This window comes from Paramormyrops kingsleyae, chromosome 14 (genome assembly GCF_048594095.1).
Source record: "Paramormyrops kingsleyae isolate MSU_618 chromosome 14, PKINGS_0.4, whole genome shotgun sequence".
Lineage (NCBI taxonomy): Eukaryota > Metazoa > Chordata > Actinopteri > Osteoglossiformes > Mormyridae > Paramormyrops > Paramormyrops kingsleyae.
The window spans coordinates 25637457-25665241 of NC_132810.1; the positions used below are offsets into that span (position 1 = coordinate 25637457).

Sequence of the window (27785 nt, forward strand, 5' to 3'; positions counted from 1 at the left end):
TTGGAGTGATAAACAGAATAACTTTTATTCCGACGTTGTCGCTTACAGAATATTGTTATACTGGCTGACTGGAATACACAGGTGTGTGTAATAACCAAACATTACAGACGTAATTTCCCGAGAACAAAGGCATGGATTCGTATCTGGCCGCTGTAGTGTCATTCTGCTAACATTACCCACCCCTGTGCTAATTAATACTTTGCAGTCTGAGATTTGCTCACTACAGACAGTTACCGTACTTATGACCAGAGACCCACACAACAATTACGTTTCAAACTACATTTTCAGACAACTTCACATTATATGTGATCGTAGAGCTAAATTATTTCTTATTAGGTATTAAAGATTATTAAATTTCTTACTTACACGGTGACTATACCCTTATTGCACTGTATTTTCCACCATCGCTGACGAATTTGCATATAACTACGCTTCTAACTACAGCTCGTGAGCTGTAGTTCGAACTACACAACTTAACGACAGTGTTTGCGAACGTTCGTTCGAACTATGGTTTCGAGAAACACCTGCGTCGTTCAACGATACATCGCACCACGTAAGTCCGCAGTATCGTTACCTATGTAGTTCGAACTATGGTTTCGAGAAACACCTGCGTCGTACTTACATAGTTTGAACCACGCAAGTTGCTAACGTAGGTAGCAACGATGGTTTCGAGAAACGCACCCCAGGCTAGAACTGGGGCCCATTTCATTAAGCAGGATTTCTTGCTTAAACAGACAATTTGTCTTTAAGTTAGTCAGGCCTAAATGTAAACTTGTGAACGAAGATAAAGGCTGTGTAAACTGGAATAAATTAAATCCGACAAGTTATCCAGGTAAGCAAGAAATCTTGCTTTTTGAAACAGGTCCTGGTACTGTTAAATTGCTTTCTGACTTGTACTTTTTTTTTTTTTTTTTTTTTTTTTTTTTATTGAGTACAAAAAGAATTGAATACAACAAGTTGTCATTAGTTCGTATACAAAAAAAAAAAAGAATTACAATATGGAAGGCTCAACACAATCCAACCATATTAGATTCCATACAATGTGTATAACAAAATATTCCGAGAAGGAGAATCAAGTATACAGATAGGAAATAGAGACTAAACGAGAATAGTAATAAAAAAATAAAAAATAAAAATAATAAAAAAAAGATATCACAGCTTATACAATACAAACAGATCAAGCAAGTTTACTGCCTTTGAATTTTTCATTTTACTAAGGGCATCTGAAAAGTTTTTCAGGTCTTTTTTAAACACAAAAAACAAAGGGGTAGTTTTAAAATATCGGCATTTATGTATAAAGTATTTCGCTAATAACAGAATAATATTAATCAAATCATATAAAACAGCGCACTCTTTGGTTATCCCGTATATTACATCTTTTAAAGTTAAAGTGAAACTATCTGTAATCACACGCTTCTCTACCATCCATTCTTGCCAAGCTTTCCAAAAAGACTGGGACGAACTACATGTAAAGAATATATGTTCTGTATCTTCATATAAATGTTTGCATAGGTAACAAGGTATATTTTCAAAATTAAATTTTGAATGCAAAAAGATATTGGAGGGATATATATCATTTAGTATTTTAAACTGCATTTCTTTTACCTTGGGGAGAATAGGGAGTTTCAAATAGGCTGTTCTAAAGTACTTAACAGTATTTTTATCAAATGTGTGGTCTAATTTATTTCTTAATATTTGACAAGGGTAGTTTGATTGAATGATAATTCGTCTTAAGTATTTATTAGTGCAGAGTTTATTTTCTATTTCAATATCACCAACATATAACAACGGAAGGACAGCAGTAATTCTGGAATAGGAAAGGTAACATCTCATTAACATTTTTATACCTGAAGGTATTGCATTAATAACAGTAAAGAATTGCTTTGGGTGACAGGCAAATCCCTGCTTTAAAGTGAATGAGTTATAGTCTAACATATTACCACTCTCATCCATTAAATCCACTACTGACCAAATATTTCTATTTACCCATTCCTCAAAAAATAGGGACTTGTTCCTATGTAGGATATATTTGTTATTCCATATCGGAGTATTGTGGGGTGTGAAATTGTGTGTGTGTGCCAACTTCCAACATAATAAGACTTGTTGGTGGAATGCTGATAGTTTCATTGGAATTTTGTGTAAATCAAAGTCACATTTGAGAAAAAAACGGATACCGCCCAATTTACGAGACAGCGCTGAGGGCACTGCATACCAAAAACTCTCAGTATTACCTAAAAACATTTGAAGCCACTTAAGTTTTATCATAGCATTCATACTCTCAAATTCAATTACATTGAGACCACCTTCTTCGTACATTTTAATAATATCAGCTTTTCTAATATAATGAGTTTTGTGTCTCCAAATAAAGTCATACATTTTTTGATTGCTTGTTTTTATAACAACTGAAGAAGGAGCTACAACAAAAGCCGGGTAAATTAGTCTGGATAAATATTCACCTTTGGTTAGAAGAATCCTTCCAAAAATCGATATGTCTCTCTGCAACCAGCAATTCAAGATACCATTGGCTTTTTGTATTTTATTTTCAAAATTTTCTTTCATACTAATTTTTGAGTCTTTGGAGATATAAATACCTAGATAATTCACTGTCTCTTTAATTGGAATGTTACATAAGGACAAATCTTGAGTAGGGTGTAGGGCCAGAAGTTCACATTTATTTAAATTTAGTTGGAGGCCTGAAGCTTTACCAAAGGAATTGATTAGAGAGATAGCCAGAGGGATTTGGTCTTTGTTTTTTAGAAATAAAGTAGTGTCATCTGCTAGCTGACTGATTGCTAAGGTTTTCCCAAATACGTCTAATTTCTTCACCGATACATCATACCTAACCATAGTGGACAACATATCTACAGCTAAAATAAATAAAAGAGGGGATAATGGACATCCTTGTCTTATTCCACGGCCAATCTGAAATCTTTGTGTAGTACCAAAAGGGAGGGAAACTGAACTATTCCTGTCTCTGTAAATCAATTTTATAACATTAATGAACTGTTCACCAAAACCGAAAAGTTTCAAGGATTCAAACAAAAAAGCGTGCTCTATCATATCAAAGGCCTTTCTAAAATCTAAAAATAAAATGAATCCATCATCTTCTATCAAGTGACTGTACTCCACCAAATCCATTACCAACCTTATGTTATTATGAATAGATCTTCCCTTGAGAAATCCTGATTGCGATTCGTTAATTAAATTATTAATGCCCACTTTTAATCTATTAGCATATATATGTGTGAAAATTTTATAATCACTATTGAGCAACGTAATTGGCCGAAAATTATCCATATATCTCATGTCTTTATCTGGCTTAGGGATTAGTGTAATCAAACCCTGATTCATAGTAGGGCCTAAAGATCCTTCCTTAATGGACTCCACAAAAGCATTAAATAATAATAATCTAATATCATTCCAAAAGAATTTGTAAAAATTAGCTGTGAGGCCATCAGGACCCGGAGATTTGTTTAATTTTAGGTTTTGAACCGCTGAGTCAAGTTCTTCAATAAGCAATTCATATTCACAACAATCTCGCCAATCATTGTCAATGTGGGGAATAAAATGTATTATTTTATCAAAGAAATTGTTACACTCCATTGGGGAGAAGTTGGAAGAGTACAAATCACTGTAAAACTCATAAATTGACTTACTTATTAAAGTAGGGTCTGTACATTCAACACCATTTATCATTAGTGAGAGGATTGAATTACATGATTGACGTCTTTTTTCTAATCTACAAAAATAAGAAGTACTTTTCTCACCCTCTTCTATCCACTTAGCCTTAGAACGTATATATGCACCTTTGGCTTTCTTAATGTAGAGATTGTCCAATTCTAATTGCAGAGAAATCATTTTTTCTTTTTCAGTATCATTCAATCCACTTTCACTACAATATTTGTTAATTTCGGAAACAATATTGTATTCCTTTTGCCTCCTTACTTTGGCAAGTACTTTACTGTAATTAATAGAAAATTCACGAATTTTAAATTTGAGAAAATCCCACCTAGCTTTATTAGAATTAAAATTATTACTGTTCTTAATTTCCAGAATTAAATCTTTAACTTTATTACAGTATCTTTCATTATTAAGCAACTCTGAATTAAATTTCCAATACCCCTTAATCCTTGCAGTGTTGTGAATTGGTTTAAATAATAGTGAAATGGCACAATGGTCTGTTAAAGGTGCTGCAGAAATAGCGCAATCTTTAACAAATAACATTAAATTACCTGAAATAAGCCAATAATCAATTCTTGATCTGCTGGAGGCATTAGGCCTTAACCAAGAAAACTGCCTAAGGTTAGGATTGAGATATCTCCAAACATCTACCAGTTTAAGACTAGTGCAGAAGTGTGAGACCATAGAATTTGGTAGAGAAGTTAATCTTTTGGGAGGATACCTATCAAGTGTCTCGTCCGGTACCATATTAAAATCTCCACCTACAACAATATTATCTGTAGGGTATGTTCTCTTTAAATCGGAGATTACAAGAGAGACCTCTTTAAGTAAATTTTGGTTCAGTTTAGAATTATTGTGGCCATATACATTAATCAGAATGAAAAAAATATGCTCAATCTCTAAAACAACCGTTAACCAGTGTCCACATAAGTCAGTTCTAGAAAAGATGACTTTCCCTGGACAGTTATTAAATAAAATTGCAGTGCCTGCGGAGTGGGAGGAACCATGACTAAATAACAACTTGTCTCCCCATTGTTTAGACCAAAAAGCAGTATCCGTTAAAATAGAGTGCGTTTCTTGTAGAAAAATGCAGTGAGAACCATTGTTTTTACAAAATAAAAACATTGCTTTTCTTTTAACGTTATTTTGAATGCCCCTGACATTCAGTGACATTAAAGAAAATGGTAACTTAACTGGAAACATAATAAAAAAGAAACTTACCAAATGTAACGGAAAGTGCAAATATTTGTATGAGACAGAAGGGTTTCACCAGGTTATAGAACCCTATACCTAGAACAAACCTCACACCCTAGTGCCTCTCCAAAACAGTCTTGTCTCATGTCAATCTACCCTTAATCAATTCGCATGAATTATCCTGTAGAGTCAACGCGTTTCCCTTCAATGTAACCGAACGGTCCACGAAAGTACGCTTTCTTTCCTGCTTTACGCGCCTGATCAATCAAAGGCCATAGCGCAGCGCGGGCCAGACGGTCCTCCTTTGTCAAATCCTCTGCGAATCGAACTCCGCGGTCCCGGCAGACTGATGATTTCTTGGTTGATTGCCAAAATTCATCCCTGTACTTTCGCATTGCAAATTGCACAATCATCTGCCTTGGTTTTCCTGTCTCCTTCTTGCCGATTCGATGTACTATGTCAACAATGTCATCTAATTTCTGAACCAGATGCGGTGCGATTTCAGCAAAAAGACCAATCACTTCCTTGCGGGGATCCTCTTCAGGCCTCTCTTTTATACCATTGATCCGGAGATTCCACCTTCTTTTATATCGCTCGAGTTCAGATGTTCTGCTCGCCAGGTCCTTATGCGATGAAGTTAGTCTCAGAAGTGAATTTCTCGTTTCTAGACACTTTTCTTTGCAGTCTTTGATTTCAGCGGCATTAAACTCAACAGCCTTGGAAATCTCTGCAATCATGATACTGTTCCTTCGCATCTGATTTGCCATTTCTTCTAATTTTTCATCTTGTGAGTCAAATCGAGCCGTCAATGAAGTTATGGCTTGCAGCAGCATTGCATTGGTGATATCCTCATCATGGGGTCTTAATTTTTTTAAGGCGTTTGATTTAGTAGGGGTGAAATGAGACGAATCACGGCGTTTATCTGTATGACTGACGGAATGTACCTCCATTTCTGAAACGTCTGAGACCGAAGCTGGGGTCGAGCCGCGGGCCGGAGGGATTATAATCTTCGGGGGATTAGTTTGTTGTGAAGATTTCCGCATTTTTTAAAGAAATAAAACACAACTACAGTGTTTTAAGTGTTAATTTGAGGTAGATGTAGATGAGATTTGTATGTTGTAAAGTTATCTTAGTAGAGTAGCTAGGGCGCTCGGTTAAACATACGTGTTCAGCCCGCCATCTTCCGACCTTTCTGACTTGTACTGGAACATTGGTCATGCGTGTGTGATGTCATTCCGGGTTCTGACCACTGAGGTAAATGGAACGCAGCATAAGCCACTATCACAGACTCCTATTGGTAGCATATCAACTGAGAAGGCAGCCTGCATAAGAGTGACGGCCTAATTGTGGGGCTGTTGTGTGTGACGACAGCAGCAGTGACTGGCCAGCTTAAGGATGGATCAAGTTTTTAATACACACCGTATGTCTGACGTATCGCGATGGTGAGTTGGTAATACTGTATGTATATCACGATGGTGAGTTTGTAATACATACTGTATGGCTGATATATCGCGAAGGTGAGTTTGCAGTGGTCCTGTTTGCGATTCTGGTTTGCTCCCGCAGTCTCAGCACATGTCAGGTGCCTCTGGGTACCTCACTAAAGTTGCACGTCTATAGCCCACATTAAAAAAAACAAACCAGTAAAAATAGCTTGTAACTGAGTCATGAGCATCCAGTTCCAGGTTGTTTGGCAGTGTCTGGTATGAAGCAGTAACAGAGAGTCTTGTTTTCCGTTATGACTCTGAAAGAGCCGGAATGTAACTGACCTGCAGCCCACAAAGCCGGTTCTGAGAAGCAACCTGTTTCCAGGATCTAAACTGCTGTACAGGCAGTTCTACCATTATACACTCAGGGCGAGCGCCCTTCTGCTACAGGTAGCTTACAGTTCTTGCGAAAAATGACTCGGAAAGTTGTGCTTTTGGAGTGATAGATGGACTGGATGGCTCTGAAATGGTACAACGGGAAGTAAAAATGTAATCGATTGCTGACATTCACTGTCATTCTGAAGTAAATTTGGGCAAATAGTTACATGGATTTTCTTACAAATAGATCTTTCACTGCTTCATTCAGGCCTTTCCTAGAGAATTAGTCTGTTTTCAGTAACAATGCAGGGTCAGTCATTTGCTACTTACCTAAAGTATAAGTTAACTTGTAGAAATATGGTGGCGTTTACTAAAACAGTCATTTGTTATAGTACAGTACACAATGAAATGATTTTCGCTCAAGATGCTGAAAAGAAAATGGCAATCGACAGCATGGCATCATAAAAAAAATAAGAGAAGTAGTTATTAATGTAAAATACAAAAATATAGAGAAAAATTAAATATAAATAGTAAATAAGCCTTCAAAAAGCAGCATGGGCTGCTGACTGTGAGTTTGAGCCCCAGTCAGCATAGGTTAGTGCAGTGGTTCTCAAACTGGGGGCCGCCAGACCCCTGGGGGGCCACCAGATGGCGCTAGGGGGGGCCACATCGAAATTGTAGAATCTAAAAAAAGAAAATTACTTGTGACAAATCAGGCTTGTCAACCTATGTAAAATATAATGTATTTAAAAAAAAAAAAAATAGAAGTATAAAAAAAATGTAAATATAAATTTTACGTAGCACACTACGCTGCTATGGACATCATAAATTATTGTTCAGTATTCAGTACTTTTGTTGCACTTTTCAGACAATGTTAGTTTTACTGTCAAAACTGTTTTAATACAATGTTATATTTTGTGAAATGTAAATTTAACAAACCAGAGAAATAAAGACTACAAACAAAAAAGGATTCACCCTACACAAGGGGACCTCCTGCTGAAAAAATTTGAGAACCACTGGGTTAGTGACTAGGAAATGGCGTGTCCCTTTTTGGCAGCTTTACAGCAGGTCCTCTGTGTGCTAAACGGGCTAACAGCACCAACAGCAGTATTGTAAATAAGGCCACAGAAAGATAGAAAAGGTGTCGGCATCTGTGATGATCCTGTGGAACCAGTTCATGCGCTGCAGAGGAACAAAGGCAGGAGCAGTTATTAGTAACACATCTGTCACAGAGAATAAAATAGTGGTAGGATAAGATGGCAGAGATAGGAATCAGACAAGGGTCTGACCTAGAGATAAAGCCAGATCCCGCATCATCTCCTGCTGCAGCACCGGGTTCCTTAGTATAAACCTTAGTGAGGCGTTGGTCGCTGGGCCTCGTGTGAACCTGCTGGATACAGTGTAAAGGCCTTGGGGATCCGTTTGGACCTCTGTCACTGTTCTGTTGGTGACGTCCTGGCCCTGCTCATCATGCCACTCCAGTGTGGCACTGGGGAATCCCCTGGATGTCAGGAGTAGCTCTACTCCACTCCTGGACACCGTGATCTGCACATGTGGCTCACTGTAGAATGCTGAGGAGGACAAGGGCCAGGTCACACAACTGCTGTCAGGTCTGGAGAGTAAGTTTCCACTACAGCTGACTGTATCTTGATAGAAGACTTTGCTGAGGTACAGATAGTACTGTGTACAGCACCGGACCAGCTGCTACGGCGGCTTTCGATGAGGGTACGATACCGAGGTTCAAACCCACAGCTGAGGGACTCGTTTTGAACCATGTCACCCTGAAAGATACAAGGTATGAGAGATGCCAGTACCTGCAAATTCCACCAAGAATGTTTTCTTCTGGCTTCCCATCAGTGTGCTGACAGAACAAGAGTAATAGCCAGTATCTTCCAGGCTCACGCCATCCAGTCTGAGTGAGGCGTTCCCTTGATGCAGCTGCGACAGGTACAGCTGGGTGCGGTTGGCATAACGACGGCTCTGCCTGTCCAACTGGTCCTGACTGTGGTAAAAGCTATGGACGACCTCCAGACCTCGCTGCCAGGTGACAATGAGACTGGCAGAGTCCCAGGTTCCAGGTCCCACTGGGAAACTGCAGGTCAGAACCATGAAGCGCCCAAAGACTGCCAACTGCGGCTCAGTGGGCACAGTGATTTCGAAATGCCCTGGAGACGGAAGATAAAAGGTCAGACCAGGGCAGGGCAGGGCAGGCCTTCTTAAAAGTGGGGGAGGGGAGGGGAGAATCATGTTTCAGTGAAAGTGGGTGTTACAGCACCAACCCCCCCCCCCCCCCCCCCCCCCCCAACACACATGGATCAGAACTTCAGAAGGAAGCAGGAAGACCTGTTGCATAATGCACTTTGCACTCAGGTGAATGATTCACTGAAGCATAGTAGAAATTCCTTAGACATGAACAAGCACTGACAGTTACTAATGATACACACAAACCCTGGAATATCACTACAGAATGGAGTTTCTGTCACAGCCCTAAGCCCTATTTAACTACATTTAACCCCTAAAACCCCCTAAAACTACATTTAACACCATTTAGCTATTTATCTCGTATTTTTGTATCCATTTCATATATTACTCCGGCTAACCAAACATTATCGCGGGAGGGACCTCACTCTGCTCGAAAAGAATCGCCCCAGGTCGAAGCCAAGCTACGTGACACAGACTCGGCAAAGAAGCCCCAGCTTACAGGAGACTGGAGTCCTCAGAGCCAGGGTAATGAGTACAACACCGACGGCCGAATACATATAGCCAATACCAGTCATCTGGCAGCTGGTCCGCAGTCTTAAAAAGAGAATTCAACATATATTAGATACATTAATTATGACTGCTGTCCAGCTTACATCCTGTGAACTTAAATTAATTGACGGCGTGTAATATTACTGACAATATTTCTGCATTCGGATTTTGACCCTAAACCATTTGTAAGTTCTACCAGACATGTAAACAGATTTAAGATTGATTAATTAGTAAACAAGAAAGTCAGTACAAACCGCGATGCCGGAGAATAGGGCAGCAAGCGACCGCTGAACATCCGCGTGTATTAACGCACAGACGTCAGTCCTCTGGGCTTTACGACGTGCAGTGAGGGGCGTGGAAAGCACCTGATACGTAAGTGAAGGTAGCTAGGCAAGTGCTATGGGTAAATTTGTAGCTAATATACACTGCTCAAAAAAATTAAAGGAACACTTTGGAAACACATCAGATCTCAATGGGAAAAAAAGTCATGCTATACTGATATGGACTGGGTAATGTGTTAGGAACAAAAAGATGCCACATCGTTTGATGGTAATGAAAATTATCAACCTACAGAGGGCTGAATTCAAAGACACCCCGAAAATCTAAGTGAAAAAATCATGCAGTAGGCTAGTCCTTTTTGCTGAAAATTCATTGCAGCAACTCAAAATCATAGTCAGTAGTTTGTATGGCCCCCACGTGCTTGTATGCATGCCTAACAATGTCAGGGCATCCTCCTAATGAGATGATGGATGGTGTCCTGGGGGATCTCCTCCCAGATCTGGACCAGGGCATCACTGAGCTCCTGGATAGTCTGAGGTGCAACCTGGTGGTGTCGGATGGACCGAAACATAATGTCCCAGAGGTGTTCTATTGGATTTAGGTCATGCAAACGTGGGGGCCTGTCAATGGTATCAATTCCTTCATGTTTCAGGAACTGCCTGCATACTCTCGCCACATGAGGCTGGGCATTGTCGTGCACCAGGAGGAACCCAGGACCCACTGCACCAGCATAGTGTCTGACAATGGGTCCAAGGATTTCATCCTGATACCTAATGGCAGTCAAGGTGCTGTTGTCTGGCCTGTAGAGGTCTATATGTCCCTCCATGGATATGCCTCCCCAGACCATCAAACAGGTCATGCTGAACAATGTTACAGCATAATGTTCTCTACAGCTTCTCCAGACCTTTTCACTTCTGTCACATTGCTCAGGGTGAACCTGCTCTCTGCGAAAGGCACAGGGTGCCAGTGACGGATCTGCCAAATCTGGTATTCTATGGCAAATGCCAATCGAGCTCCACGGTGCTGGACAGTGAGCACAGGGCCCACTAGAGGATGTCGGGCACTCAGGCCACCCTCATGAAGTCTGTTTCTGATTGTTTGGTCAGAGACATGCACACCAGTGGCCTACTGGAGGTCATTTTGTAGGGCTCTGGCAGTGCTCATCCTGTTCCTCCTTGCACAAAGGAGCAGATACCAATCCTGCTGATGGGTTAAGGACCTTCTATGGCCCTGTCCATCTCTCCTAGAGTAACTGCCTGTCTCATGGAATCTCCTCCATGCCCTTGAGACACAGCAAAACTTCTGGCAATGACACATCAATATGCGCCATCCTGGAGCAGTCGGACTGCCTGTGCAACCTCTGTAGGGTCCAGGTATCGCCTGATGCTACCAGTAGTGACACTGACCATAGCCAAATGCAATACTAGTGAAAAAACAGTCAGAAGAGATTAGGACGGAAAAATGTCAGTGGCCCCCACCTGTTAAACCATTCCTGTTTTGGGGGTCATCTCATTGTTGCCCTCTAGTGCACCTGTTGTTAATTTCATTAACACCAAAGCAGCTGAAACTGCTTAACAACCCCCTCTGCTACTTAACTGACCAGATGAATATCCAAGAAGTTTAGTTTACTTGATGCTATACTCTGATTAATAAGCGTTCCTTTAATTTTTTTGAGCAGTGCAGTTTTGCGCTGTCGATAGGGAGCTGTGGAGTGTATCGAGTGTTGGGAGTTGTAACTGTGGGGCGATACCACGGCACAGAACTTCCCCTTTCTCTGGAGAAGGACGGGGAGGCTGGCCGTCCTTTTAAAATTTACCTTTGTTGTGCATGTTTTAGCCGAGGTCTTCAGCAGTGTTTGCTGAGAGCAAGTGATGGGGGGGGGGCATTCTTTTGGGCCCCACCGTTTCTTTGCACAATATAAAAAACAGTGACTACTGCTGAACTGTCAGTGCCTTCCTATGATACACCAGTACTTAAAGCATACCGCACTGAAGAAGCTGTCTGAGCTTCAGCTGGAGGTTCCGCAGATGCCATTGATGTAGAAGGTTCTACCGCTGTGTCCATTGATCTCCTCTTATCTGCTGCTCATTCTGCAGTAAAGCCTTATGGGGATGCTCATAACACGCATGGTCTCCCATACAGATATTTTTCCATAATCAGTCTTATCAGAATATTGGTAAGGTGAACGGCCTCCTCATTTACCAGTTTTGCTCTTTTTGACCTTAAGGATTGCCTCAGCATCATGAGTGGTGTCACTTTTGACCCTGACAGTCTCTACAGTGGCCAGTTGGAAAGGATTGAGCATCTATACACTCTTTTATCGAGTGATACTCTTCAGAGCTCAGGGTGAGAACATCGGTTTTTAAACTGACCAGACTCCAGTGGCTCTCTTTAGTTGAACAGCGCTGAAGAGGTGCTGTTCCAGCGAATGTCCACTTCTTGAATCGGTTTCAAACTCGCATACCCATTTGTTCTTCTACCTGAGACAGTCTTTTCTTGGCCGCTGTGCTAGTTCTAAAATATGCCACAATCCATCTCACCCTTGCTCTGATTAAATCACACAATTGCCCTTTTAACAATAAGGTTCTGAGCATGTGTAATATAGTTTGTGTGGTGGAGCTTCACAGTGATGGCACAGGGAATCATGTTGGCAGCGGCATCCGTGACGAGACATCTCACCTTACCCTGCATACCCCAGTCTCTATAAGTGATGTTTGTGCTGCAGTGTGAGCTTCCAAGAATTTTCCTGCACCTAGCAGCACTGTAGCCAGTTCATGGGACTCATTGATGTAATGGCAGGTTATTGAACATATGCATCCATATGAAGTGAAGTCCACATGTCTGCTGTCAGGCTTATACACACATACACACACACACACACACACACATACACATACTGTACATACATACACACATACACATACACACACATACACACACACACACATATACACACACTCTTTCAGGTACTGGTACCTTATCTTCTCACAAAAATGACTATGCATTGATGAGTTATTATTGTCTGCCAGTTGCTGAGAGCAGATCAGACACTGGACCTGACATGAGAAATTAATATTCAGGTACCGTTATATTGGAGGAATGATGACTTTAGAATTATATCGCTATTTTTATGACAGACCTTAGTTGGATGTAGCACAGCAAAATGTTCCTAAATATGAGACCAAATCTTTTCCTAGATTGTTCCATTATTATTAGTTACAATAACTTAAGTACACAGGAATGCCACAGGCTTTGGGGAACACTGCTTTGTACCAGCTTCTGGTTCTCTGTTACATCCTGTGTTAAAATGTGTTTTAATGCATACGGTCAGTTACTGCGTGTTTTATACTCTGCTCCCTTAGCTGCTAGGCCCTGTTTGTGTTGTCCTACAGTATTAACAATGAAAATATACAAATGAAATCAAAGTAATTGAACATAAATAAATAGATAAAAATAAATAAATAAATAATTATTACTTAACATAAGGAGAAATAAATGACTAATAATTATGAGTATTGGGCTTACAGATTTGAATGTGTTACTGTGGGTAAGCAGTACCAAGGATCAATGGTCAGTCGCAGATTGTATCCAATTTCTTATTTATCAATTAATTAGTTAGTTAAGGGGGAGAGTTTTAATTTTTTCAAAAAGGGTGATCATGGGTCCCCAGTTTTTGGTAAATTTTTTACTTGAGCCTCTAATGCAGTATTTTATTTTCTCCAATTTTAAAAAGGATATTAGATCCCAGGGCCACACTGATGCAAGTGGAGGCTGTGTGGACTTCCATTTGAACAATACCCAACTTCGTGCAAGAAGAGAGGCAAAAGAGAAAGCATTTCGAACTGTACTCGTCAATCTCAAATGTTTCTTGAGAAATTTCCTTCAGGTTCAGTGCATAGGTCCTGTTATGAGGGTAACTCAGCATGAAATTAACCTGTAATGAAGGTGGAGTATCGAGGCCATGGATTGGGATCCGGCCCTAATGCTTGTGTAACGTAGCTAAGTATTATGAACTTATATCTGGGGTTATGTTCTTGATGTGAGGACATAAGTCAATCTCAGCGTGCCTCGATCATTATAGGCGAGAGCTCAAATATACTGTGCAGCATAAGATGCAAAACATGTATTTAGCTAAACCTGGCTATTTGTTTTGGTTCTTGTCACATGGGGGGTGAAATACGTCTGTCAACGTCCACTATGTCTGCTTTGGACGTCTGTTAGAAAATTTTATGAAGGTTTTCATGGGACGTAAGTATGATGGAACATTACTTGATAGAACGAAAATCGATAGGTGACTGTATACTTACATGTCTTATGCAATCCTTAAAATCCTATTAACATTTGAACACAGTTCTTGTGCATGTCTTTATTACTGACATTTGATGTAGTGGCGCCTCCTGCTGGTATTCGAAAAGATAGCTGACTAGACACGTCAAGTAGGCTAGGGATACTGACTTTCACGGAATATGCAAGTGTCATAGTTAATTTCTGTTACAATTTAAGTCATGTGATCCAGTCATTAGCTGGAATAAAGCAAAGACATGGGTGTTGCGCATGGTTTTGCTTAAATCATGACTGGGTGCCACATATCTGGGATTTGAGCCCTTTGCGTATATTTTTTCACAAACGGTGAATAATCTGGCACGACCCTGTATCTAATATCTAACATGAATAACTCCGCGTAGGGACACAGCGATGCTCAGCACCTGTTGGATGAAAGGGTGATTCTGTCCCCGTGCCCGTTTACCCTTCACACCACAAATTTCTGGTACTAGTCTGGCTTTGAACATCTTTCGAAGCTCTGTGATGGTTGCGGCACTGAGATTGGTGTGCACGCGGTGTACGCTTGGGTTGTGCGCGTGTTGCAGTGGTTGTTTGGGAGTGTATTTTTGTGTTTGTGTGCTAGTACAGTTTACGTGGGTGACTGTTTTTTTCGGACTGCGTTAGTGCTTGTCTGTCCTTGTTAAACAGCGCGAGTGTCACCGACAGTTAATTGCTACTGCGTGTGTAGCGTGAGTGGTGCTTCTGCCTGCGTAGCTTCACATTAAACACCTGCAGGGTAATATTATCTAACACCGGTAACGTTAACTCGGAAAAGGACAGCTTCTCTTGAGCTTTGCTCGGTCGCCAATCAAAGTCGGGAGGACATTTTCCACTTTTTCCCGCTCCGGCAGTAGCCTGCAGTGAGACGGTTTTTGTGGTTTTTCGGCCTCCCAAAAGCAACTTCGCTTTATTTTAACTTTACATGGTTCAGTAGGAAGTTATTCTCTCATAAGTAATAGTTATTTTGGCTATTTTAAAAATTTAAAGTTAAAAAAAAATAAAAAATCTCTGACCATATCGGATAATTAAAAAGTTCCATTTTAACGTAAGTGTTATTTTAGTATTTTATTGTCCTTTATTGTATTAACTATACCTTAATTAAATCAACTAAACATTAAATACTCATAAATATACTGGGCTGGGAGTAAGGGAGGGGGATCATAGTGAGACATTTAATTATGGGGCCAGCTCAGTGTTGCCTTTGCAAGATGTTTGCCCTTCTGGATGTTTGTGTCCAGTCGGACTTCATCTGTGAGTGATGTAAGTGGACTCACTCATGGTTCAGGTTTGTAATCTTGAGGAGCAACTGGCTCTCATCTGACACAACACAGAGTTAGAATAGAGAGTTAATAGGCCTTTTAGGGAGACGGTGTGTACGTCACAAACGGGGAGGGGGAAGAATGAAGAACAGATAAGTCGAGAGAGCCATAGGTCATAGACATAAGAAAGGGCGTACAAAGTTTACAGAGGCGGCATCACCTGAAGTGACTGTGTCTAACTGCTTTCAGGTGCTTTAGAGCCGGAAGAGACTGGGGAGGCAGGTGGGCCCTTGGGCCTACCCTTTGTGGTCTGTACTTAAACACTAGGAGTATTAGAAACAAAATTCGTGGTTTAGAGGCTTTTATTTCATCAGACTCTTACAACATTATAGGAATAACAGAAACATGGTTGAGTGACAATGATGGTGAAGAATATAATATGGATGGTTACACGTTATTCCGTAGAGTCCGGATAGGCAAGAAGGGAGGTGGTGTTGCAGTATATGTAAAAGAAAACTTGCAGGCAAGGAAGCTCACTGATAATAAAAGTACAGAAGCTATATGTATAAAACTAGATGCTAAAAACTCAGATTTTTTGCCTAATTGTTGGTGTTTGTTATACAGCACCTAATGTAGTTGCGGAGGAAAGCAGAATGTTATACAACGATATCAGGATTATGAGTAATAAAAATAATGTGGTAGTTATAGGTGATTTTAATTTACTTGGGATACAATGGGACATAGTCTCTGGCTCTACTGTAAATTAATTAGTACAGGATTGCCTTTTTACTCTGTTTGTTAAAACCCCGACCAGGGGGAGAAGCCATTGCCGATCTTGTTTTCTGTGATAACCAGGATAGGATTGGAAAATTTGAGGTTTTAGAACCACTGGACAGTAGTGATCATAACATGGTTAAATTTGAGGTTAATTTTAGTGTCCAAAGAGCAAAGTTCAAAACAAAAATATACAGTGTTAGGAAGGCTAACTTTAATGGTATGAGACTGAAACTAGAAACTGTATGGCGTTAAATAAAACTGTTGAAGAGGCATGGGAATTTTTTTAAAGCATATTATTGTAAGCACAACCAGACTTCATATCTGTTTCCAGCAAAACTAAATGTAGGAAACTGCAGCCAAGGTGGTTTACTAGTGAAATTAAGAATAAAATCAAGAGCAAAAGGGCTGTGTTCCAAAAATGGGAAATGACTTGATTTGGGAATAAAGCAGGAGTATCTAAGTCTACAGAGTGAGTTAAATAATATTAGACTCGCTTAGAGGAAAGTCGAAAGGAAGATTGCATTGGAGGCTAAGGATGACATTAAAAGTCTATTTCAATATTTTAACTCCAAAAGAGCCCTAAAAGCTGAAATCGCTGCTCTGCAGGATAGTAAGGGTCTTGTGATTGAAAATTAAATTGGTACAGTTAATGAGTTTAATGACCTGTTTTTAAGTTTATAAATGCATAAAAGCAGCACATATATTTATGCACACTCTTAAAACAAAAGGCTCCATATTGAACCTCTAAGGGTTCTATAGCTTGGTACATACACTCACCTAAAGGATTATTAGGAACACCATACTAATACGGTGTTTGACCCCCTTTCACCTTCAGAACTGCCTTAATTCTACGTGGCATTGATTCAACAAGGTGCTGAAAGCATTCTTTAGAAATGTTGGCCCATATTGATAGGATAGTATCTTGCAGTTGATGGAGATTTGTGGGATGCACATCCAGGGCACAAAGCTCCCGTTCCACCACATCCCAAAGATGCTCTATTGGGTTGAGATCTGGTGACCTTGGGGGCCATTTTAGTACAGTGAACTCATTGTCATGTTCAAGAAATGATTCGAGCTTTGTGACATGGTGCATTATCCTGCTGGAAGTAGCCATCAGAGGATGGGTACATGGTGGTCATAAAGGGATGGACATGGTCAGAAAAAATGCTCAGGTAGGCCGTGGCATTTAAACGATGCCCAATTGGCACTAAGGGGCCTAAAGTGTGCCAAGAAAACATCCCCCACACCATTACACCACCACCACCAGCCTGCACAGTTGTAACAAGGCATGATGGATCCATGTTCTCATTCTGTTTACACCAAATTCTGACTCTACCATTTGAATGTCTCAACAGAAATCAAGACTCATCAGACCAGGCAACATTTTTCCAGTCTTCAACTGTCCAATTTTGGTGAGCTCGTGCAAATTGTAGCCTCTTTTTCCTATTTGTAGTGGAGATGAGTGGTACAGTGGGGTCTTCTACTGTTGTAGCCCATCCGCCTCAAGGTTGTGCGTGTTGTGGCTTCACAAATGCTTTGCTGCATACCTCAGTTGTAACGGGTGGTTATTTCAGTCAAAGTTGCTCTTCTATCAGCTTGAATCAGTCGGCCCATTCTCCTCTGACCTCTAGCATCAACAAGGCATTTTTGCCCACAGGACTGCCGCATACTGAATGTTTTTCCCTTTGCACACCATTCTTTGTAAACCCTAGAAATGGTTGTGCGTGAAAATCCCAGTAACTGAGCAGATTGTGAAATACTCAGACCGGCCCGTCTGGCACCAACAACCATGCCATGCTCAAAATTGCTTAAATCACCTTTCTTTCCCATTCTGACATTCAGTTTGGAGTTCAGGAGATTGTCTTGACCAGGACCACACCCCTAAATGCATTGAAGCAACTGCCATGTGATTGGTTGATTAGATAATTGCATTAATGAGAAATTGAACAGGTGTTCCTAATAATCCTTTAGGTGAGTGTATATGACACCCTCAAAGGGTATATATATGGTACATATATATTATATCATATATATTTTTCAAAATAAAAGTTGTACATATGTTTTGTTATATGTATGCAGCACGGTCATGTTTTTAAAATTTACTAATTTTTGGGGGGTGGTGGGAATAAAGCGTATTTAAAGGGGTACCTCTCATGGAATCTACAAATCTTTACCAGCTTTTGAACCCTGAGCCACACGGGGACTGGGGCTTTTAACTGTGAGACTCGACACCTATGCATTAGATCCTTACTTCAGCAATGGTCCCCATGTACCCAGTGTAGGGTCAGGTCCATCACAAGAGAATGTCTCCGCCGTGAAAGAACGATCCAGCAGCATTTTCTGTATCAACGAATCTGTAACCATTCTTTCCATTCATTATATGCTGACTTTTCCAAAATAGTTTTTTAGCTGAAGCATAAAAAGCTTTAACTTCGAGTGCACCTGGTTAATAGCATTTTATTTTATAACAGTAGGAGCTTGTAAACTGCATTTAGCAGTCACATTAAAACACATTAAAAACTTTAAAGACATACTCGGTAGGGTTACAGTTGGATTATAGTGTGCGCTACGAAATACACTACAAGGGTCTGAGTATGCCCTATCAAGTGCACACAACTGGAAAGGACTGAGTATGCCCTTTCCAGTGCGCACTTCGTAGTGTACACTTAGACTTAGGCTTAGCGTGTTTACATAAGCACTGAGGGTGTGTTTAGGATTAGAGTTATAGCTTGTGTTAGAGATAGAATAAGGGCTATGGTTACTGCTATGGTGGTCATAGACTTAGGGGTTAGACATCAGGAAAAGCAGGGAACTACTGACCACTATCATCTCCCCAGGAGAGAGTGTAGACATGCTGCAGTGCTAAGCCCCTTGGCATCTGAGGCAGAGTGGGGGGGGGGTCAGAAGGCTTGAATCTTTGAGGCTTTCAAAATAACTTCAATTTTGTGTAATTTCCCATATGTCTCTGACTGGACCGGAAATCCAGTGGAGCGAAAGTTCTATTACTGGGGAAATATCGCCATCTATAGGTCTGTCCTACCATTGTCATGGGGGGGGTTGTCTTCTGTATGTCGTTTCATTAAGCAAGCTTGCTAGCTAACTAGCTTCCGGGTTGATGAAACATGGACATATTTTTTTAAAAGCAGTCAACCTCAGCCACCATCCACAGAAAGGGGATCAGCATCAAAAACACTGATGATGATTCCGCTTAATGAATCTGCAGGTGTAACACTTCGGCTAGTAGCAGTGAGTTGTGAGGTGACCAGCCTAATGAATTTCTGTTGGCTAGCTAGCTAACGTTAGCTGATTTGACTGTGTTTCAGTAGATGCCATAACGTCATGTTTTTCCCAAATGATGCACAGATTTTTTTTGTCAGCCTTTTATGTGAAATGGTTTGAAAAATGGTGCATATAGCTGCTGAAAATGGGGAAAGTTATCAGTGACAGACATGACAACACACTTATTCAGCAGACACACAAATAAAGTTTGGGGTCAGAGAGCAAAGCCAACCTGAGTCGCTGTAGGAGTGTGGTTAGGGCCTCGATAAGGGGCCCCTCAGTGACATGAGTACTGTGTCAGCTACCAGATTAAAAACCAACAACCCCCCCCACACACACACACACACACACACAACATTCCAAAAATCCAATTAGCACAATTATCTACAGGTGAAAATTTTGCAGTTAATTTCATATAAATAGACAATAAACCAACCAGCCTCACCTGCAAAACCTCATTTTCCACAGAAGGCTGTTCTGCTAAACAAAGTGCCTTTTTATTTTTTAACACATTTCATTTGGTTTAGTATGCTGAAGTCCTTTGTCATATACATTATCATTATTATTAATTGTTACCCCATAGTACAAAGTATTTTTCCACTAAAGCCAAGAAAGAAATTGCTGGATGATCATTTCTTTTGGTGTCCTTTTTTGGGTCTGCTAATTAAGTTTAATCAACATAAACATTAATATGTACAACTGCTGAAGGTAAAACAATGTAAATAGTCATTTCAGCAGCAGCCCAAAAGAAAAGTGCATATTTGTGACAAGAAAAACAGCTTTGTGTTATTTAAAGGACACATAGACAGAGAATATGCCTGCAGTGGTTCACAGTCTGACCACTACAGTGACCTGATCAAGCATAAGACCCAAATTCGGAGGAACTAAAGTTAAGTTATTATTGAGAACTTGCTCTATACATCTCAGAAAATGTTCCAAAATAAAGTTACAGCATGAAAAATGCCACCTGCACTTCTTAGGCCACAGGCAGCCCCACTACTCCTTATTCAGGACATGGAGACTTTTTCCTCTACTTGTGCTTGTCCACTGCAATGACTGCCGGAGTCACGGCTGTAGGCGATGCACTGCCTGTGAGCAGACGTCACATTAATGTTCATGGATAATAGTAGATGAAATAGCTGCTTCTCTTTTGTAAGATGTGGCATCTTCCCACTTCTAAACCTTTTCAGATGGCCATTTCCAAAGGAAAATATCATAAACCATTCACTCACCTTACAGTTCCCACTCCAATAGCATGTGAGGAATTACATTTTCATCCATCCATCCTTTACATTTCCTGTACTCGCTTCTACTATTCACTACTAGTCACAGGGGGTCCGGAGCCTATCCCGAAAACTACAGGCGCAAGGCAGGGAACAACCCAGGAAGGGCGCCAACCCATCGCAGGGGACACTCGCATGCCATGCACACCTATGAGCAATTTGGTAAGTCCAATTAACTTGTGCATGTTTTTGGACTGTGGGGAGAAACTGGAGTACCCAGAGGAGACAACATGGGGAGAACATGCAAACTCCACACACATGGAACCATGACCCCAGAGGTCTACCACTGTGCCACCCGCAAATAAATTTCTTTTTAGAAAATCTTTCCCAGATTAAGTACTGTAGGCAACACATTGGCCTTGAGTGGACTGGAAAGCTGAATTTTTCCATACTCACTTCCTGCGCTGCCACCCTTTGGTTATCCTTGCAGTTTGGCTGTTCTCTCTTGCTCTTCTGCCCTGTTGACCTCAGCACTTGAGGCCAAACCAGGTTTCATCTTGATCCCCAGCTTGTCTGAGCTGCAGGGGAAGTGTGCTGCTGGTTTCTTGGCAACAGGTGGTGGCACTTTGCTGGTTCCCAGGTGCCCCCCAAGGAAGTCAGAGCCCAGCCCCGCTGTTAAAGCTTTATCTAAATTTGACTGCTCCTCAGAGGATGACGGTGCCTGTATGATGGTCTTCTTAGTGGACTTAGAGAAGATGAAACTAGCAGTGGAGGCTGGCGACTTGTACAGGTCACTCCCTTCTGGTGAGTGTGGAGATGATGGGGAGGTGGGTATTGGGAGGTTGAGTCGAGCCATAGGCCCATCTCTTGTGGACATGGCCGCCGTCTTCATGCGGATGGCTTCCTGAAGCCGCATTGAGGGGGTATTGGCTGTAGCAGCAGTGGACTTATTTGCAGATACTAAAGTCATCAAAGAGCATTGAGCAGGTACCAGCCTTGGCAGGTTAGATTTTATTGATGACTTTGCAGATGTCCTGGTGGGTGGAGTAGATGTTGGAGGCAAGATAAGTGCAGATGTAGCAGGCATTATGTTGGACTGAACAGGTGTCCCATTAGATGGAGCAGGATTTGTAGCAGAAACGATTGCTGCAGGTGTCACATTCAAAGAGACAGTCACTTGTGTTGTGGTGGGTGGGGTAAGGATGGGCAGACCTGAAATCATGGGAGGTATAGCTATTGAGGGTGGAGCGGATGTTACAGCGGGCTGTGTGGGCATATCAGAGGGCATCATAGACTTTTTGGTGGCTGTTGTAGATGTTACATTTTGCAGAGTAGATACAGTGACAGGAGTTGCTATTGGGGGAGATGAAATTGTTGGCAATGGTGATGTTCCAGACAGGAACTTGTAGATTGGCTTCTTAGGCGCACATTGACCATCAGCACTGCTCTGTTCCTGAACAGTTCCATTGACTCCAGAGCCACCTCCTTCTGGGCTGTCTGAAAACTGAATGTGGTTCGGTTGGATCTTCTGGAGAAGAGAGGGAGAGATGGGAAGGCTACAGTCCTCCTTTGGAAGAGGAATGCTCTTGCTGATTGTCACAAAGTCTTTGCACTTACAATCATGCGCTGGAGGCACCGTCTGATCTCTAGAACTAGATTTCACCTCTTCAAGCAAAGGGGTTGCAAGGTGCATGTCAGATAATGGTGCTGATTGGCCTGAAGGTGGAGGTGGAGAAGTGCTACCCTCATGGGAAATATTAATACGTGCTGCTGGCAGGATTGAATGTAGGAGTGAAGGAGGGATACTCTGTTGGGGAGCACTAAGGGGAGGTGCTGGAGGGATTATAACTGGGGCTGGAGGAAAGATATCTCCCTGTTGGATTTTAAGAGGGGGTGCCTGAGGAATTGTAACTGGAGGTGGAGGAGGGATATCCTCATGTGAGACGTTAGGAGGTTGTGCTGGCTGGATTGAAACTGGGGGTGGAGGAGGGATACTCTCTTGTGGACTATTAAGGGGTAATGAGGAGGGGATTGTAACTGGGGGTGGAAGAGGGGTACCCTCCGGTGGGATGTAAAGGGCTGATACCTGAGGGATTGTAATTGGGAGTCGAGGAGGGATACTGTCTTGAGGAACATCATTGGGTGATGCCTGAGGGACTGTAATAGGGGGTGGAGGAGGGATATCCTCTTGGGTAACATTGTAGGGTGCTGCCAGAGGGATTGTAACCTGAGGTGGATGAGCACTACCCTCCTGTGGGATTTTACTGAGTGATGCACCCGGGATTGTAATTGGGGGTGGAGGTGGAATACCTTCCTGTGGGATGTTAAGGGGTGGTTCCAGAGGGATTGTAATTGGGGGTAGAAGCAAACCCTTTTGGGGAACATTAAGGGGGGCTGCTAGGGGGATTGTGACCGGGGGTGGGGGGATACGCTCCTGAGTGATGTTAAGGGTTGGTGCTGGAGGGATTGTAACTGGGGGTGGAGGGATACGCTCCTGAGTGATGTTAAGGTGTGGTGCCGGAGGGATTGTAACCGGCGGTGGAAGGATATGCTCCTGAGTGATGTTAAGGGGTGGTGCCAAAGGGATTGTAATTGGGGGTGGAGGGATATGCTCCTGCGTGATGTTAAGAGGTGGTGCCGGAGGGATTGTAACCGGCGGTGGAAGGATATGCTCCTGAGTGATGTTAAGGGGTGGTGCTGGAGGGATTGTAACCGTGGGTGGAGGGATACGCTCCTGAGTGATGTTAAGGGGTCGTGCCAAAGGGATTGTAATTGGGGGTGGAGGGATATGCTCCTGCGTGATGTTAAGGGGTGATGCTGGAGGGATTGTAACCGTGGGTGGAGGGATGTTAAGGGGTGGTGCCGGAGGGATTGTAACCGGGAGTGGAGGGATACGCTCCTGAGTGATGTTAAGGGGTGGTGCCAGAGGGATTGTAACTGGGGGTGGAGGGATACGCTCCTGAGTGATGTTAAGGGGTGGTGCCGGAGGGATTGTAACTGTGGGTGGAGGGATACGCTCCTGAATGATGTTAAGGGGTGGTGCCGGAGGGATTGTAACTGGGGGTGGAGGGATACGCTCCTGAGTGATGTTAAGGGGTGGTGCCGGAGGGATTGTAACTGGGGGTGGAGGGATACGCTCCTGAGTGATGTTAAGGGGTGGTGCCGGAGGGATTGTAACTGGGGGTGGAGGGATACACTCCTGAGTGATGTTAAGGGGTGGTGTTGGATGCATTGAAGCTGGAGGTGGAGGTGGTGCTTGCTTTGGCGGTGGTGGGATATTTTCAGGGAATACAGTAAGAGGATGTGTGGGTGGGATCATAACTGGGGGTGGGGGTGGTGCTTGCTTTGGTGGGGGTGGAATATCCTGCAGAAGAGGTGGGATTGATATGGTCTCTGGGGGCAGGTGCTCAACTGAGGACACTGGGGTATGTCTAGCAGCAGGAGGAGGAGGGGGCAGATGAGCTGGGGGAGGAGATGGGGGTGGGGAGACTGTGACTGGCCTGGGAACATCAACAGAGAGAATCTGTATAGACCTTTCATCCTGTAGAGAATCTAAAGTATCTACGTTTGTTAGTGTGACTGAGGACTCCTTTGGTCCTGGAACTATGTTCATCCCCATCCTATGTCTTGAACCTTCTGTCACCTTCTCTGATTGTCCTCTGAGAGAAGAGCTACCTTTCTTGCTCATCTTCATCGCTGGCTCCTTCTTGTGTGACTGTCGATCTGCCTTTTCCTTTTTCTGAGCACCCAGGCTGAATATTCCTTTCCTTAGTGTCCTGAGGTGAGCCTGAGCTTCTTCAGGCTCTTTTTCATGTACTTTTAAGCTGCTCTCTTTTGAAACTTGTAGCAGGCTCCCTTTCTGAAGCACTGACTTTTCCTGCTCTATCTCCTGCATATCTGTATTCTTGGGCTTCCCTTCACAGACACTTTTTGAATCTCTAAGTATTAATGTCAGGTCCCCTTTGATGGAAGAGGATGTGTTGTTTTCTCCTGAAGAAAAACCTGTCATCCCATTGTGGAAGAGTTCTCCATTTTTGGGGAAGGGAGCATTGCTTTGCTGCTGCCATTCCTCTTGTACTGATGGCCTCCCGGCACTAGGACTACACAATAGGCTCACGATGCGGCCGTTGTGCAGCCATGTCTCTGGGGGTGGACACAGTGGTGCCTGTACCTGTGGAGGTTGCGGAATGTCAAATAAATCCTTGAGTGAAACAGCAGCTGAGGGAGATGCAGCATTATTTCCTGGGAATGGGATCACATAGGGGCAGCCTGTTGTTGTGTCCTGGATGGGTTCTGATATCGCAGACAATAGCTTAACTGGCGGCAGTTTAGCAGGCTGTGACCTTTGGTTTCTAGGGCACCCAGGGTTCGTACCATTGGTGGGTGTGCCATCTTGGTTGGTGTAACCACTGTAGGGAGACACGGTTTTTGCTAATAAACCCTCCAGGTCCACTGCATATTGATTGTGTGACTTGAACTTTTCCTGGTGCAGTGAGTTAGTTCTTCGTGGTGGGGGTGGCGCCCTTTTTGTTTTGGTCACTGACAGGCTTCTTAGTGAGGAACGGTCCTGCCGCATCTCGCTGGCGATTTCTCTTAGCTCTGGCCTCTTTCCATTGACAACCTGGTTTCCAGAGGTACTGCTGATGCAGCTGATGGAACTGATGATGCTAACCTGATCCATGGCTGGCTTACAGTGCCTTTCTGGCATACTGCTTCCTCTGCTGGGGGCGCGAGGTGTGCTTCCGCTGCCCTGGGAGGAGGCACTGGAGGAGTCAGACACAAGAGTGTCTGAAGAGCCAGACTTGCTCCAAGTGGAGCCACGAGAGGATAGCTCATAGCGGTCGTATCGGTTGTAATGCTCAGATGCGCGTGAGGGGGCAGGGCTAGCTGAAACCAAGCTGCTTTTGCTGAGTGTGCGCAAGCTGCTGCGGCTCCGCGTGCGGCTTATCTCCACCACATCCACGTCAACTGGCAGCACAGCATTGGGGATGATCTTGGACAGATAGGTGGCCTGTGGTGAGATATACATAACGGGGCTGGGGGGTGTCTGGAGGAGGCCGTCAGTGGTGATTCCTGGGGCAGCCAGTGACTGGGGGTCCACCTCATGCGTAGGCTGCCCCTCCTCCCCATGCGCTGTCTGTAGGTTGTGGCTTCGCAGCTGGTGCTCCTCTCCTGGCAGGTGAACATGTGCCAACTGCTGGCTGCAGGATGTGGCCGCGTCTCCTCCGTTTGAGAGCTGCCCGTCCACAACGTGCTTTGGCAATGCTGCACGATCCAAACCTTCAGTTTGACAAAACAAAAAGAATGAATGAAGTATACATGAAGTGAGTGACAGATGACAAGTGGTTCCCTTTCATTAGGTGTTAACACAAGGTTGATGCATGCATAATTTGTGCTGAGGCCCTGGCTGTGTGAATGAGTGCTTACCCAGCTCCTGCTGGATGTGTTGGGGGATGACTGTGGTGCCCCGGGCTTTTCTCTGGGGGTCTTCTCCTGGGCTTTCTTTCCCCAAGTTGAGTGGTCGGAATGTAGATCCTGTTACAGACACTATGTGTTTCAGTTGTACTACTTATTTCCTATCACATTAAACAGTTTAGGCTAAAGGAATAAGAGTGTAAAAATCTGGAATGTTCTGCTCTGATGAATGCTATGCAGACTCCCCCTACCTTGGGACCGTATCGAGCGTGTTGACCTTATGGATCGTGTGGAAATGGTAGATGCTGTTTCAGCAGCGATGCTCCTGGACTGCAGTGAATCCCTCCTCTGGCTAAAACTGTCATCCTCTGGTTGAAGGGCCACAGATGACTGTTGGATAGGGAAGCAACGTCATTTCATTCCTTACAGAACAGGATCAGCTTTGCCAGCTGCGCTATAATACACAGCATAGACGGGAGGAGAGCAAACACACTTACACTGACACTTTGGTCATCTTGGAAGTCCATTTCATTCTCTTTTTCTGAGAAGTGCATGAGGAAGACATGCTTTTAAGACTGACATCACAGTGTAAGTATTGGCTAAAGGTGAAGAGTACGCAAAGCATTAAGGCTTCACCTTCCTGCTGCTGGATCTTGAGCCCTTCCTGAGCCTCACTGTGTAGCTCCTCCAGGTGCTGTGGTCGGAAGCCTTCCACAAAGACATTCTCTGGAAAGTGCTGTGTTGCTGTGGAATGAACAGCATCCTCCTTGCCAGGAGACACTGGGGACACAAAGAATACATACAGGCGTTGAAAAAAATTGAGACATCTATATTTTTAAACAAATCTGCATTTTGAAATCCTGGTTTAATTGTGGTTCTGCTGGCAGAAGGCTATGCTGAACAGCAGGTTGCTTCTAGGTTCAAAGTTTCTAAGGCAGCAGTACACAAGAAAAAGCTGAAGCAGGAGACACTGGGAATGACCAGAATCCAGCCAGGTAAAGGGTGGTAGTCTAATGCCAGAGATTCTCATGAGTAGTAGGAAGACATCAAGTGACCTTCAAAAGGAATGGGAAACATGTGCAGGCGTGAAGTGCAGTGCTAGGACGGGTCATATCAGGCTCCTAGAAGCAGGAGTGAAGTCCCATAAAGCAAAGAAGAAGCCCTTCATTAATGAGAAACAGTGAAGAACCCGGATACAGTCTGCAAAAAAAACCAAAAAAAAACGCACATCCATAAATTGAGAAATGAGTCAAACAAAAAATTGAGCCATGGTCTCCTAATTTTTTCCATGGCTGTAGATGCACACACAGATCCAGTGTCTTTCAGAGTGCATTAGACATCATGTGTGTGATGCTGTAGCCTGTGCAGTGCCAATGTGACCAACTGAACTACACCTTTCAATGCCTGCAGCAACCAGCCAGTCCATTTGCCGGTAGGGCCTGCCACACATGGGCCTTGTGGATGGGGATAAGGATGGAGGATATCCCTCAGATTCATTGAGGAGATACAACTTGGACAATCTTTTAAACCAGCGGTTCCCAAACTAGGGTACGCGTACCCTCTGGGGTACACAAGAGGCTGTAGGGGGTACGCGAGGGAGCGGGGGGAATCACGAATTCGAATAACGAGACAGTCAGTAATTCTCACAACAGCGGAATCGGTGACCTCCAAAAAAGCCGTAAAACACAAAATACAGTCGTGTTTATGTCATATGTTTTTGTGCTTATTACACTCTAAAAAACGCTGGGTTGTTTTTTCAACCCATATGCTGGGTTGAGACTGCTGGGTAACAAAGTTGGGTT

At 43.0% G+C, this 27785-nt stretch overlaps 2 protein-coding genes and 1 long non-coding RNA gene across 5 annotated transcripts in view; 1 reads left to right on the top strand and 2 right to left on the bottom strand.

Annotated features, from left to right (window-relative positions):
* LOC111833051 (CD276 antigen-like) lies at nt 1–9760 on the bottom strand. Its single transcript, XM_023790959.2, has 6 exons — nt 9683–9760; nt 9379–9473; nt 8492–8842; nt 7967–8248; nt 6064–7859; nt 1–882 (listed from the first exon to the last, which is right to left on the bottom strand). The coding sequence occupies exons 1-5, from the start codon at nt 9721–9723 to the stop codon at nt 7699–7701; spliced, it is 930 nt and encodes a 309-aa protein (XP_023646727.1). The 5' UTR covers nt 9724–9760; the 3' UTR covers nt 1–882; nt 6064–7698.
* Nucleotides 8967–27785, top strand: part of LOC140578333 (uncharacterized) — a 20443-nt gene continuing 1624 nt past the window's right edge. For both annotated transcript variants that reach the window (XR_011982435.1, XR_011982437.1), the window contains exons 1-2: nt 8967–9404; nt 20672–20790. This is a non-coding gene — a long non-coding RNA (uncharacterized lncRNA). The remainder of the gene's footprint in view (nt 9405–20671; nt 20791–27785) is intronic.
* LOC111833048 (uncharacterized) overlaps nt 19821–27785 on the bottom strand; it is a 26853-nt gene continuing 18888 nt past the window's right edge. For both annotated transcript variants that reach the window (XM_023790955.2, XM_023790956.2), the window contains exons 3-8: nt 26620–26763; nt 26481–26524; nt 26235–26373; nt 25996–26103; nt 21025–25848; nt 19821–20434 (exon numbers count right to left, since the gene is read on the bottom strand). In XM_023790955.2, the coding sequence (XP_023646723.2) occupies nt 21047–25848; nt 25996–26103; nt 26235–26373; nt 26481–26524; nt 26620–26763 (5237 nt within the window). In that variant the 3' untranslated portion in view covers nt 19821–20434; nt 21025–21046. The remainder of the gene's footprint in view (nt 20435–21024; nt 25849–25995; nt 26104–26234; nt 26374–26480; nt 26525–26619; nt 26764–27785) is intronic.

Bases quoted from the DNA above. Each gene is read 5' to 3' on its own strand.
- LOC111833051 (XM_023790959.2), bottom strand. From the start codon at position 9,723: ATGTTCAGCGGTCGCTTGCTGCCCTATTCTCCGGCATCGCG. The intron at 8,843-9,378 runs GTAAGCTGGGGC...TTCCGTCTCCAG, and splicing joins TCTGAGGACTCCAGTCTCCT to GGCATTTCGAAATCACTGTG. The intron at 7,860-7,966 runs GTCAGACCCTTG...GTTCCTCTGCAG, and splicing joins GGATCTGGCTTTATCTCTAG to CGCATGAACTGGTTCCACAG.